The sequence below is a fragment of the Glycine soja genome, chromosome 7 (genome assembly GCF_004193775.1).
Source record: "Glycine soja cultivar W05 chromosome 7, ASM419377v2, whole genome shotgun sequence".
NCBI classification, from domain to species: domain Eukaryota; kingdom Viridiplantae; phylum Streptophyta; class Magnoliopsida; order Fabales; family Fabaceae; genus Glycine; species Glycine soja.
This window is the reverse complement of record NC_041008.1, coordinates 12,780,336-12,793,678: the sequence shown is the minus strand read 5'-3', so window position 1 is coordinate 12,793,678 and position 13,343 is coordinate 12,780,336. Positions and strand designations below refer to the sequence as shown.

The 13,343-nt window shown below is 29.2% G+C and overlaps 1 protein-coding gene across 1 annotated transcript; it reads right to left on the bottom strand.

Moving 5' to 3' along the window:
- Nucleotides 1–4,892: 4,892 nt before the first annotated feature.
- On the bottom strand, nucleotides 4,893–13,343 carry LOC114419765 (probable WRKY transcription factor 12). The gene is made up of 4 exons (XM_028385541.1): nucleotides 12,772–13,343; nucleotides 12,489–12,565; nucleotides 11,676–11,837; nucleotides 4,893–5,226 (listed from the first exon to the last, which is right to left on the bottom strand). Exons 1-4 carry the CDS (start codon nucleotides 13,081–13,083, stop codon nucleotides 5,064–5,066), a joined length of 714 nt encoding a protein of 237 aa, XP_028241342.1. The 5' UTR covers nucleotides 13,084–13,343; the 3' UTR covers nucleotides 4,893–5,063.

Here is a 13,343-nt window from a genome sequence, read left to right as displayed (position 1 = left end):
TCATACTTAGCCCATGGGCCTGAAAATCTACCCTAAGGCTCATAAGAACCCTAGGGCCTTCTCTTGCATCTCTGACCCAATCTACTTGGAGTTTTCTATCCAATGCCCTTGCGGGGTAGGATTGCATCACTATGCAGCTTGGGCTTCTTAGCCATTGCTTTGGGCACCCAGCATTTTGGTTGGGACACCCAGCAACAAAGGTGAAAGGGCTAAAATGCCCTTCACCTTTTGCCTATAAAAAACAAAATTGACTTGTCCGTACGAGTCAGTATAAGTCACTCTTCATGTGTCGTTTTCGTTCTTCTTCTTCCTCCACTTCTTGCATCATTGTGGTTCTTCTTCCTCCTCTTCCCTGTGTCATTTCACTCCATTGGTGCTTCTTCTTCTTCCTTCACGGGTGTTGGTCCTCCGTTTGTGGTTTTTCTTGTTGGTGGCTCCTAATCCTTTGTTGTTGGCCTTATCATACTTATTTTTTGTGCATTGTGTTGCTACTCTTTCATTGTTGTCGTTGTTGCTTTTCTGAATGAATGATTGTATTGTTTTGAATGTTGTTGATATTGGTTTGATGTTGTTGTTTGAAGCAATGTCGCAAACAAAAATGATATTTTTCTGGAAAATCCCACACGGATCATCAATCCGTATGATGAAACCAAAATAAAAAATTATGATAAAATTGTTAGTTTAAGACAATGATTGGAATCAAATTTAAAAATAAAAATATATTAAATTTGATAGTTATAAAAAATATTGAAACCAAAATTTAAGATATGATAAGATTGTTAGTTTAAGATAATGATTGAAATTAAATTTAAAAATATATTTAATTTGGTAGTTATAAAAAGTATTGAAACCAAAATTTAAAATATGATAAGATTGTTAGTTTAAGATAATGATTGAAATTAAACTCAAAAATATATTAAATTTAGTAGTTATAAAAATATTGAAATCAAAATTTAAAATTTAAAATTTAATTATTAATCACTGTAATAAACATTAAAATACATAATTCATTTAAACATGTAAATACATAATTCAGTTAAATGTATACACAAAATTATTTTAGCAGTCTAATATTACTTTTGTCAATCTAATTACTAACTTAATTTTTTAGCAATCTAATGTTAGTTTTAGCAATTTTTAAAAGTTTATATATATTATCATTTTTTTTACCAATTTAATTACTAAATACATATTTTTATTTTTTTATACCACTATAAAATAATATCACCAAATCAATATTTCTAAAATTGCTAAAACTATTAAAAAAATTACACTACAAAACAAATTAAATATATAATTCAAAAAAATTTATTTACTTTAAAAATAAATTAAAACCTACAGATCAATAATCTATATGGCCATACGGATTGATGATCCGTATGAGTCATACGGATTGACATCCGTATGTTTCTAAATTTTTTTTACGTATCTCTTCTTTTTCAACGACGAATAACCACCCAACTTCATCGTATCCTCTTGAACAATACACGTACACCTATGAAGACAAAAAATGCTCAAAAAAGGAGACTAAAGAAGCTAACGAAAACAACTTAAACTAAGAGTGTGAGATTTAATTTGTAGGAAAAAAAGGCATTACAGAAATGAAAAACCAAACCTCCTATTTGTGATCAATATGGGTATTTTTGGCATTTTCAAAAAATTGTTGGGTGTCCTAGCAAAAATGTTGGATGCCTCAAGCAGTTGCCTTAAGTGTTAAGCATGTCATTTTTTGTATTATTTTATGTTTGTTTGGGCTATGGCCACACCTGGTGGGGGCAATCTACAATTTTTCATGAGAGCAAATTTTTTTTTGTCATATATTAACTAATAAAAATAACTTGTGGGAGCAATTGGACAATTGCTTTGTGCATCTAGCAAATTGCTTGTGCACCCAACGCTTTTTCCGTTTTTCCAAAATTATCCCTGACAAATTTATTAATACAACACTTTAACCAATTGAGTTCATAGACCAATTATATTATAAAATAATTAATATTTTATATATAATACTAAAATTTTTAATGCATATTTAATACGCATGTAAATTTACATAATAAATTTTATGATAATTAATTTTGGTACATTAATTTCTAATGTATATTAATGTACATGTAAATTTACATAATAAATTTTGTGACAATTAATTTTTATATATTAAATATATTAGAAAAAAAATTAATTTGAATTTTTAAAAAAAAATTATAATTCGTATGAACATTCGATTGATAATCCGTATTGTTTATACGGGTTGACAATAATCTTTATGCATAGATAAATGGATACATACTTGTATTAAAGGTCATTGTGCATCTATGCATTTAATTGATTCGGTCAATAATAATAATAATAATAATTTATTTTGATGTAATACAAATAATAATAACAATATGTTTTATTGTTTTCTTTTCCTGGCAGCAAAAACAGTATTTTAAAATCAAGGAGAATAAAAAAAACCAGCATTTTAAACTCAAGTAAAATATCAATTAAAAAAGTTAATTTTCTTTTATTCAATTACCCGAGAGAATTTAATTAATTTAATTTGCTTTTATTCAATTACCCGAGAGAATTTAATTAATTTAATTTGCTTTTATTCAATTACCTGAAATTAATGTCATATTAATGAGGGTGATTTCTAATAAAAGTAAATGAGAGATTCGTTTTTCTTAATCAGGAAAACTATATTGATGTATTAAAGAAGGGTATCAGGTATACCAAGGACAAATACAAAAGGTTCGTGAATGTTCATGTTCCCCTGCAGCTCATAACATGGTTGCATTATATTTATGGCAGTGATTGCATAAATAGATAATAACCACGGTGAGTTCCACTACGTACCCGAATTAGAGTGGGTATACTAACCGGTCCAGCGAGTTTAAGGTTCGATCCATGAAACTTATGTTTTATATGGGTCAGATAAATCAGGTCCCTGAGATAAATTAACTTTCTTAAAATTTGTATTTGACCCACATAACGCGCAGATAAATGGATCCGTCTATATGCCTAAATTATATTTTTTGAATTTTTTTTTAAAAAATGTAAAGTTAGAGTGATTTTTTTCTTTTATTTTTTAATCTAAAATATAAGATTTTTTATTAGCTAAAAGAATATATTAAAAATAAGAATACAAGTAATCTTAACATAAAATTCAAATAATCTTAAACATAATAAAATATCATGAAGGTTACAACTTATTCAATAAATGTCAAAATTCAAGCATCACATAAATACAAAAACTAAATATTCTTAAAATTTTAACAATAGTCAAAATAATTGAAATACAAATCAACTAAACATCCTCAAGGGTTTTCTCCTTTCTCTCTCTTTTCAATTGACATTTTCTCTCACTTTTAATGAATACCCATAAGTCCATACACTTGGCAAATTAGGCCAACAAACTAAATGGGTGAACCTAAAATTCAAGGTTACTATGCAGGTTCCACACAGTTTGTAGGCTTAACAGACCGGTCCACGAATCTAGATCCATGTACTCATCCCTAATCCGAACATTCTAATTCACTCATTAACCCCTCCAAGTAGTGTATCCCATCTCACCAAGCTATTACATACATTGGATAAAAATGTAATTTGTCCAAATAACATGAAAATGAGAGAAAAAAGAAACTTAAAATTATTCCCAAATTACAAGGCAAGTTTAATGGCATAATAATAATATTTTGTGTTTAGTAATTGAATGATAAAATTATGATTAAAATATCATTTATCAAGTTAAAAAAGTGTATTGTTTGTTTTTTTTTTCATTTTCTGTCCTACCAAATAACCTAAAAATCATCTCACTCTCTCCTCCTTTTCTTTCACTTTCTTTCTTTTATTCTTTTGTCTAGACCAAACAAAGCCTATAACTTAGGATCCTCATATATTAACACTAATTCCTTGCCCCTTCAACTAGATTTATCCTTCCAATCTCCCGTTTGAGCCATGAATGAGTAATTATTTAATGCATTTATTTTTAATGTACTTTAATTGTATTAAAGATTGTCCAATCTATAATGTATTTGGAGTGCATCAAAAGCAAATACACCCACACATTAAGTAATTGCCGATTGAACGACACTTGTTCTCCCGTTTGGCCACATTATCTAGCCCACATGCCTAAACTTGCGTTTGGTCCATATTTGTATTGGATTCTCATCTTGGATTATTTCCCAATTGTGCCTTTGGTTCCCATGTAGTGCTTGCATCATGTTTTTCTCTTGGTTTGCTCCACCTCACAATCGCCATGTGAGCTATCAAAAGCCTTTAAAGCCATAGAATTTATCCTGGAAATGTCCTTTTTTTAGCTTCATATTGTTGGTTTCATACCCCTTTTTGTCCTTTTGTGCATATGTTCCGATATGATGATTCCTATATGTCTCTTCTCTATCCCTTTGCAAAGTGTTGGAACCTTTTCCCTGCTTGCATATCACATTTTCTTCCGATCATGTAGTATGGACTCTCCGATCTTATGCTTCAATTCCAACTCCAAGTTTTTTTCACTTGCTCTAGTTCAACATAAAATGTACTAACTCGTCAATATCATTTTTTCATTAATTTCCCATTCAACATCTAGAACACACTTGAAAAGCTCCTTAGTTAGACCACCCAAGCCATTTTGCTTGCAAAGCCTTTTAAACAAACTTTCCCATTATACATTAAACTATATATTGTAGGTTGTTTAAATATTTACACGTGCTCCGTGAACAAATCTACCTAATGAAATTGCCTTAAACAGGAAAAGACTCATAATCATCATGTTAAGGACGTCAGACACATGTAAGATTAACAAAATGATTTTTCTTTAAAGTTGAAGAACCTTAAATTTAACGCATATATATGGGGGCAGGGATTGAAGAAATATGTTATATTAATATATAGAAAATAAATATACACATAAATGACATTTTTAATTTTTATAGACAAACATACAAATGAGTTCATCCATGAAAGAGTGACTGAGCTCACTAACAAATTAACAATATAAGTACAATGCAATATCCCCCATGAAAAATTGTCACAGCTAATTAATTATTAATAATACATAATAATTATTATTGAAATGACATTGTTCAAAAAGAGGTGAAACATTCATGTTCCGATGAATTTGAGTCATCACAAGGAGAGTGGTTGTGTCTGCCTTCGTAGGTAGTTATTACCATACGACAATCTTCAGATAGTCGTTCAACTCTTTTCTTCACCCTACAGTTGTTATGGGTACAGCGGTAGTAACTTCTGTTCATATCACACAATTGAGATGTCAATTGGATATAATATTTAAAAGGGTAAAATATGAATTCACTCTATGCAAATGTGATTAAATTTGATTTTAATTTCCTAAAAAAAATTGTTTGTTTTCTTATTTATGAATTTTAAAACTTTTGAAAATGATTCATATTATTACTTATTAATAACATGATTTGCATATAGACATGCTATGTTACATATCATCTCAGAGTGTAGTTGTTAAAGTATATAAACATATGTTTTAATAACAAGTAAAAACTAACTAAAAAAGACGTGAAATGCACACAATACAAAATTATATATATATATATATATAAGTATTATCTATTTAGTTATGCAGCAATTGTGGGGAAAAAAATCCACTATCTGTTAAGTATTTACAATATATTTCACGTCAATTATTCGTGTAAATGTGTAATAGCCTCATATAAGGGGGTATGTTTTCCGGAGCCAACCCTTTTCTGTATGTTTTCTCCTTAAAAAATAAATCATTGTTAAATATTCTTTGCCTAGAGACACATATACACTATAAAAAAAATGTCATATACTGTAATGACTGAACGTTGCATGTAATTAATGTATTTAGCTAGCTAGTCATTTTAACTGATTTATAGTTTATTTAAATAATTTATAAGTTTATTTGATTAAAATAACTGACAATTTAAAAACAAACTTATCTTATTGATTTATAGTGTTTATTTAATACTACTCGTATTTAAAGTAGGATCTGATCTTATAATTCATTATTATTTTTCTATTTTAACCTCAATATTTGAATAAAAATTTCTCATTTATTCTCCTCCAATATTATACTTCACACTAATTATATTTTATTTAAAATATTCAATTTTTTTTAAAAAAGATAAGAATTCAAAACTAATGAAATAAATGAATAACTATAATGAGATAAATCTATAATTTTTTTTACAAATAAAAAATAATTTATATAACAAATCATAATTTGTTTTATGTTATTCTTCATTTATTAGCATGTTGAATAACTGATTTATAAAACATTTCAAATTCATTAAACAAATTATGATTTTTCAACTTGCCAATAAATGCTTTATAAAATCCTAGGTATATGGGTTACATATCTTTCATTGAGTCCTTTTTTATCCCATGATTTTTCAACAATCTTCCCCTTGATTTCTAATTCACCAACGAGACACACCACTTGACCAACCTCACTAATTAACCTTTCTCTTGTTCCCCCTCGTATCAGGACATATTACCACTTGTTGGGGAGTAATAAGGAGCACTCAGAAATGTTAATGGACTAATAAGAAAGACTACCAAGAAATTGAACACTACATATCCACCTAAAATCTTAAAGATATTAGATATTTAAGTCACATTTCTTTCCTTTCCTAATCAATGTTGGACTAACCACAGCCACCCCCGCACTTGATTTTCCATCAAGATCACTATCATAATTTGAGTCTTGTAAATATTATTAAAATTTAGAGTTTTATCAACAAGTTTCTTAAGAACATTAGTAAAGAAGTAAAATTTAATATGCATGCATTGAAATTATAAACCAATTTACAATGTCATCTAATAAAATTTAAGCAATTAGTCGAGTCAGCATTTCATTTAAAAAATTAAGAAGAAAATCAATTATGCTTTTCTCCTTCATTCCTTCTTTTTCAAGAAACTGTATGTTGATTCGAGATTGGTGAGTAGAGCAGATGAGAGTGACTAAAAAAAATAGGAGGTTAGAGTTTTGAGATGGGGAGTGGGACAAAGGAGGGTGACAGAAAAATGGGGATTTCGGGTTTTGAGATGGAGGTGTGACAAGGGGAAGGTGGCTAGAAAAAAATGTGTTTGGAGTTTTGAATGGGTGTATTGTAGGGTGACCGAAAAAAATGAAGAATTGTTAGGTTTTGAAATGAGGGAGTGAGATGGAGGAGGGTGACTGAAAAAAAAAGGATGATTAGATTTTGAAGAGGGTTACTTTTAAGTCAGGAGTGTGGAACATAGGAGGGTGATCGGAAAAAAAATGAAAAATTGAATTTGAGATGAGAGTAAGGTAAATGAGGGCGAAAAAAAATAGGGTTGATTAACTTTTTTTAACCAATATAATTTTTTAATGACCAAACTGATATAATTAAATGATTAAATGTTGTTTGAATATTTGTATAAAAGATTTTACATTCAGAATCATACACCATCTTCTCGGACAAGTATTTAGTATCTCCTATATATTAAATATTTTTAATTACTTATGAAGTAATAATATTTTTATGTTTTTAATGTACGAAATATTTTATATTTATCTAAATTTCATTAATTTTTCCTTTTTAATCAATACTGTTCTGAAACACCCTCTAAACAAATTCCTAAAAATTAAAATTATGTAATGTGTATTCACGTGGCAATGTTAAAAAAATAATTAATAGACATAAAACAAAATTTAAATATGCTTTTATATATTTTCGTTATGAAGATGATCAGACAGGTATTCCTTTTTACGACATACTAGCTTATCTTACTTTATTTATATTTTTCCTTTCTTTAATCCAAGTTTGGTACGGCATCTTTTCGGGAAGTTTTCGGTTGTTAAACTACAGTTGTTAGATTCAAACAAGTCCCACTGTCATCTTTTATGCTTTTCAAACACATGGCACGTTAATGTTCCTAAGTTCCTATGTTCCTGAAGTGACCATTCCAAAAATAACTTTTTCATCTTCCTAATTCCATTTCTAAGTACATACCTTTAAGTACAATTTTGTAATGATGGTCTGCAACCGAAGCAAATTTAAATTACCACACCTTTCTTGATTGGGTTTGTAATTAATAATGGATATACCACTTTAACTATTTTGCTTTGGTTCATAAAGTATAAGTCCAGTAAAACTATAGAACTTTCTTCCATGCACGCAACATTAGCATATACATGATATATGTTTTGGGTCAAGTATATGTTTGTTGCCACCACGTTGGTCTTTCTCTAAATTATTAGTACCTTCAGTCTAAGTAACTTTTGTTTTCATCAAATACTAGTATTTGCTTCATTATCGTCACAAATTTGTTGAAAAATAGGTCGTGTTGGTATATATGTTAGGTAGTTTACTTTTGGTTTTTAAATTATACGTGAAAATCATCAAACAAGCATATCTAGGTTGACAGGTTAACATTATATGTATTGCGAATGAAAAATATGCACATATCCCTCTTTAATTTGATATTTGTATTTAATGATTTTTCTGTTTTATCTCTCCAATTTCTACCTTCAAACCAAATGTTATTACTTTTTAGTTACTCTTTGTTCTTTTTTATAAGAAAAAAAATCAAATATTTTATTCTCAAATATAAATGAAATTTAACTATTTTTATCTTATTTAATGAGATTATGTTTAAAATATCCTTTATTTAGTATGAAGTTGTGCTTATTATCAAATTCTAATTTCTAGGTAATTTAGAAAAAAAATTTAATTAAAAATAACACAACTTAATGAAATAGATTATCTTTCTTAATAAATATGAAATAATTTTTTTTATAAAAGAAAAAGGAGGGATTAGATATGTGCAGATTTTTCATTAAATACAAATATCAAAAGAGGAATAAGTGAAGAGGCATATGCCTCTTCAATTTATAGTCTTTTCATTAAAAACAATTCTTCAATTTCTAACTTTAAACCGAATTTTTTCAAATAAAAGTAAAAGTGTAATGAATTATTGGTGTAAAATGTTTTATATCATCAACTAATAAAAAAATTGTTAGTATAAGTCGAAAAATAATTATTATAAAATCAACGTACAAATCTATTATATTCATGGATTTGATGATAGTGTAAGAAGCCTATTCACTAATAACTCCCCTCTTGCAAACGTATCAAATTATCCATGCCTGCACAATTCTATTAATTAAAGTCTAAACATCTATCAAACTCTGAATCTCTTAATTGACACACACCTCCACAACTTTTTCTTAATTTTCTCTTTAATTCTGCTTGTTATTTTGTTTTAGTTAAATCTATCAAGGTCAATTGATTTGATTGAGTAAGATATGTGAGTATTGTAGACTTTTTCAGTGTTCAATTATTATAAATAAATAAAAATTAAAGCTAAATTTTGTCATTCTGCTTCAACTCAAAAGAGGTAAATTAAAAGACTATTTTATTTTAAAGAGTAAATTCTCCACTTGATTCTTTAAAGATTAATATTTTTTTTGGTAAATCTTAATGGTTAATACGATACTACAAGTCTTAAAAGATTTTTACCAGAAAAAATCTTTTAAGGTTTTTTATATTTAAATTAATCCATCAAGTATATGTGTGTCATTGTTGTAGCCTTTTAAAAATCTCTGTCACCACATCATGTTCAATTCTTAAAGATTTAAATTTTTTGAAAGAAAAAAAAAAACTTTGTCCTTCTTTACTCTTCAAAACAGATTTGTTTTAGTCTATAGACTGAGAAAATATACCCATGTTATACACCCAAAAAATTAATGGTCTAAAATTTAATTTATCATATTAATATGTTTTCTTTTTTTTTGCAAACAAAATGTAGAGGCTGAATGTTTTTTTTTCTTTTCATAATTCTCTTGTATCTTTGATCATGGGTACTATTACCTTCTAATTAACTTTATAGGAAAGAAAATGAGGGGAGGAAGAAAATTTTGAAATTTGAATTAAAGAAAAATGGAAAAACAAAAAATTTATTTTTATTTTAAAAGTGAATTTTTTCTTCATCAACTAAATAAAAAAATGCATCATTATTCTTGTTATATCTCTTCTCTCATCTAAACATATCATTAGTGTGTTTAGATACATGTTGGGCCCACTGTACACATGATCCAATGCTCCATTTACTGTAAAGCAAGGTGCTACATACGTGTGTTTAGGACCTCATTGAATTGGAAGGAAAACAAAAATATGTTTGTAACAAATATCTCTATAAAATTAAAATGGTAGTAACACATATTTTTAATTACGGCCAAGTAAATCTTTTCTTTATTTTAATTTTAAAATGATTAAATTTTGTAATAATGCATGTCTTTTGACTACAAACTTGTCATAACAAGGTTTCTTTGTCAATTATTGTAGGCTAACCGGGCTGGTACCTTAATATCTTTGGTTTTGCTAATTACATCCTAATTAAACAGTAATGATATAATATTACGTGAGTAATAAAATGAAATACACTAGTATGTAGGAAAGTAATGTGATTGTGAGTTTATAAATTAATCAAATATGATGGTAAATTGTAATATGATAATTAAGGCAAAAAAAAAAAGGAAAAATAGTGTGAAAGAAACGATTATAAAATGATAAGAGGGCACATTTTGCAAAAGAGAAAAGAAAAGTATATGATTTTCTTTCACATTCGCCATGAGAGAAATTGGCTTCGAAAAGATTAGGTAAATGTTAAAGGAGTTACAATGAAAAACTTTAGGAGCAAGTGAAGCCTTTTTTAGTGATAGGTGCCATGGGTGGAAGAAGTTGGTCAGATAAGTACCATGACCGTTGGATGGTTTGGGAACAGAGGACGAAGGAGGGGACCCTATAGCGTGCACTATTGTCAAAACTCTAATAATAATAATCCACTAAATATTCTCACGAATATATCTTTTCCTTTTTACTTCCCCAAAAAATTAATATTTTTAATTACCTGAAGAAAAAAGCCTATGTTTCAGTCTGTACCATCAATCTTCTGTGCTCACAAGTCCATTGAAAGTAACATCTTGAATCATTCCTTCAGTTTTAGCTAAGTTTCTCTCTCTCTCTTGGGTGTTTTCAGTCTTTAATTAAAATTTGAGACAAAATCTAGGATAATTGCACTTGGTTCATCTGTGAATTTAGATTCATTTGGCTGTTCCACCACCGACACATGTATTTTTCCATAAAAAAAGACATCTTACCTTCATTTCTCCGGGTATAATGCCTATCATGTAGCCAGTGCACTCAATCATAGATTTCATATATGCATTTTGACAAAGATATTTTTAAAGGAAAAGAAAGGAAGAAAATGCTTAATTATATGAATAAATATATTTTAGTAGATGTTATAATCATATATATAATTTACTTAGAACATATTAATCAGCTAGTGAAGTTCTTAACTCACTTTTGCAATTAATGTCCTAAATGCCACATGAAATTTAAAGTTTAACAAGTATTTTCTCCAGTATTGCGATTCTTTTTAAAAACTCAAAATAAGTTTTTACAATTGTCTTGTATTAATTCTTAAGAATTGTTAAGAATCATTATTATTATTACTTATATAAGCAACCATCGATTTTTATTCAAGAATATAATATAGACACCTCAATTTTTCTAACAACGAAACTGCATAAAATCTATTAAGTTTGAGAACTTCATAAGGAACTTGCATCCTCTAAGATTTATGATCTTCAAATTTATTCAAAGAACTTGCAAAACTATATATAAATCAAGAAAGCAAGGGGTTAATTCAAGGATTATATATATTACCTTGGGTGAAGGCTATTCTTCACAACTTTCTGACCATACTTCCTCCATTTGTAACCATCATCAAGCACATCTACATCACTTCTTGTTTGGAAACAAAACCGTGGCTCTCTCAGCTTCCTCCTCACTTTCATCTTGTTCTTCTCTGAGCCTGCACTTCTCCACCTACCATCATATATACACAGTATCATAATTTTAGTTTTTTCATATAACTCGAACTCCAACTAAGTCTACTTGAAAAACAGTTGAATCCAACACGAAATCAACATTCAGGACAAAGCTATAACATAGTTGCTTTGGTTTTTTGCTTTTGAAAGTGTAATTTTTCCGTTCAACGTGGATATGACAACGTCTATACAAACACACTCTATATGTCTTCTCAATTAAACATGTTTTTCTTAATTACTTTAAAGCAAGATTAATTAACCTTAAGCTACGAAGTTAACAATAAAGTAAATATGAGGGGTAAAAAAGAGAGAAGAAAAGGTGATGATCTATTTGAAGAATATGTGAAGTCTGTGATGGACTAGTGGATTCGAGTATCAATGAGTATCAAGACTTTTGAGTACCAAGCTCTTGCACCTCCTCATACCCCAAGAGAGAGAGAAAGTGAGGGAGAATTACTTGGAGTACAAAAGCAAGTTCAGAAAGAAAAAAGAAGCAGTCACTTCCATATATTGTAGAGAGACCTTCAGATTCTTCACAGAAACCTAAGGAATATCTTCTTGGGTATCTAAATTAAATATTTACGTGCATGCAGAGAGAGAGAGAGATTGAAATCAGAAACAGAAAGTTGTGGTTGCAAGGAGGATATACCATGTGTTGTTGCCACCATCACTAGTATTTCCGGTGCAATTTTCGTCATTGACAGCTTTGGGATCCAGTGTTCGCACCTGAATAAAGTTCACGGTACCATCCATATAAGCAAAATTGTTTCAAAGGAAAGAGATCAAAAGAATACCCTAAAATTGAAAAGGACATAAAAACAAAATGAATAGACCTGATAATTAATTATAAGGTAGTAGATCATAAAGTTAATATAAATAAATACATAAATAGATAGGTATGGATACGTAGATATCATAAAGTAATTAACCACCTGTTCATTATTATTCCAAGAAGTTCTGGAGACAAGGTCATTATGGCTGAAACCAATTGTTGCTCCGGATCCGGAGGTGGTGGCAGTGACGGTGAATGTGGTGGTAGCGGCCACAGCAGTATTGCTACCGCTGCTGCCGGCGTTTAGAGATTGAGAGAGCTGACAAGATTGGGATTGAGCAGAGGGTGCCAAGAAACTAAGAACCTGGTTTTCTTCAAATTGAACAAAACCCATTTCATGGATCGCTTGAGGGGTGTTTGTGAATGAAACTTGGAGCTCAAAATTGGGACTGACACCTCTCTCTCCTTCCATACCCCCTTTTTATTGATAATTTGAAATTGGTTTTGAAAACCACACCTTGATTTTGGTTTTTTCTTGGTCTTATCTTCTTGTTATCTAGCTGGATCTTCTAGTTTTGGTGTAGCACAAATTCTAGGCCATATGACCTTGGAGAATATGAAAAGAGGGTTATTCAGAAGACTGGGGCTCTGAGGTGTGTAGTTTGGTCAACAACGAGGTGTTTGTGTTTGCCAATTAAATTCTGAAGGGCATGTTTCTTGGAAAATTATTCC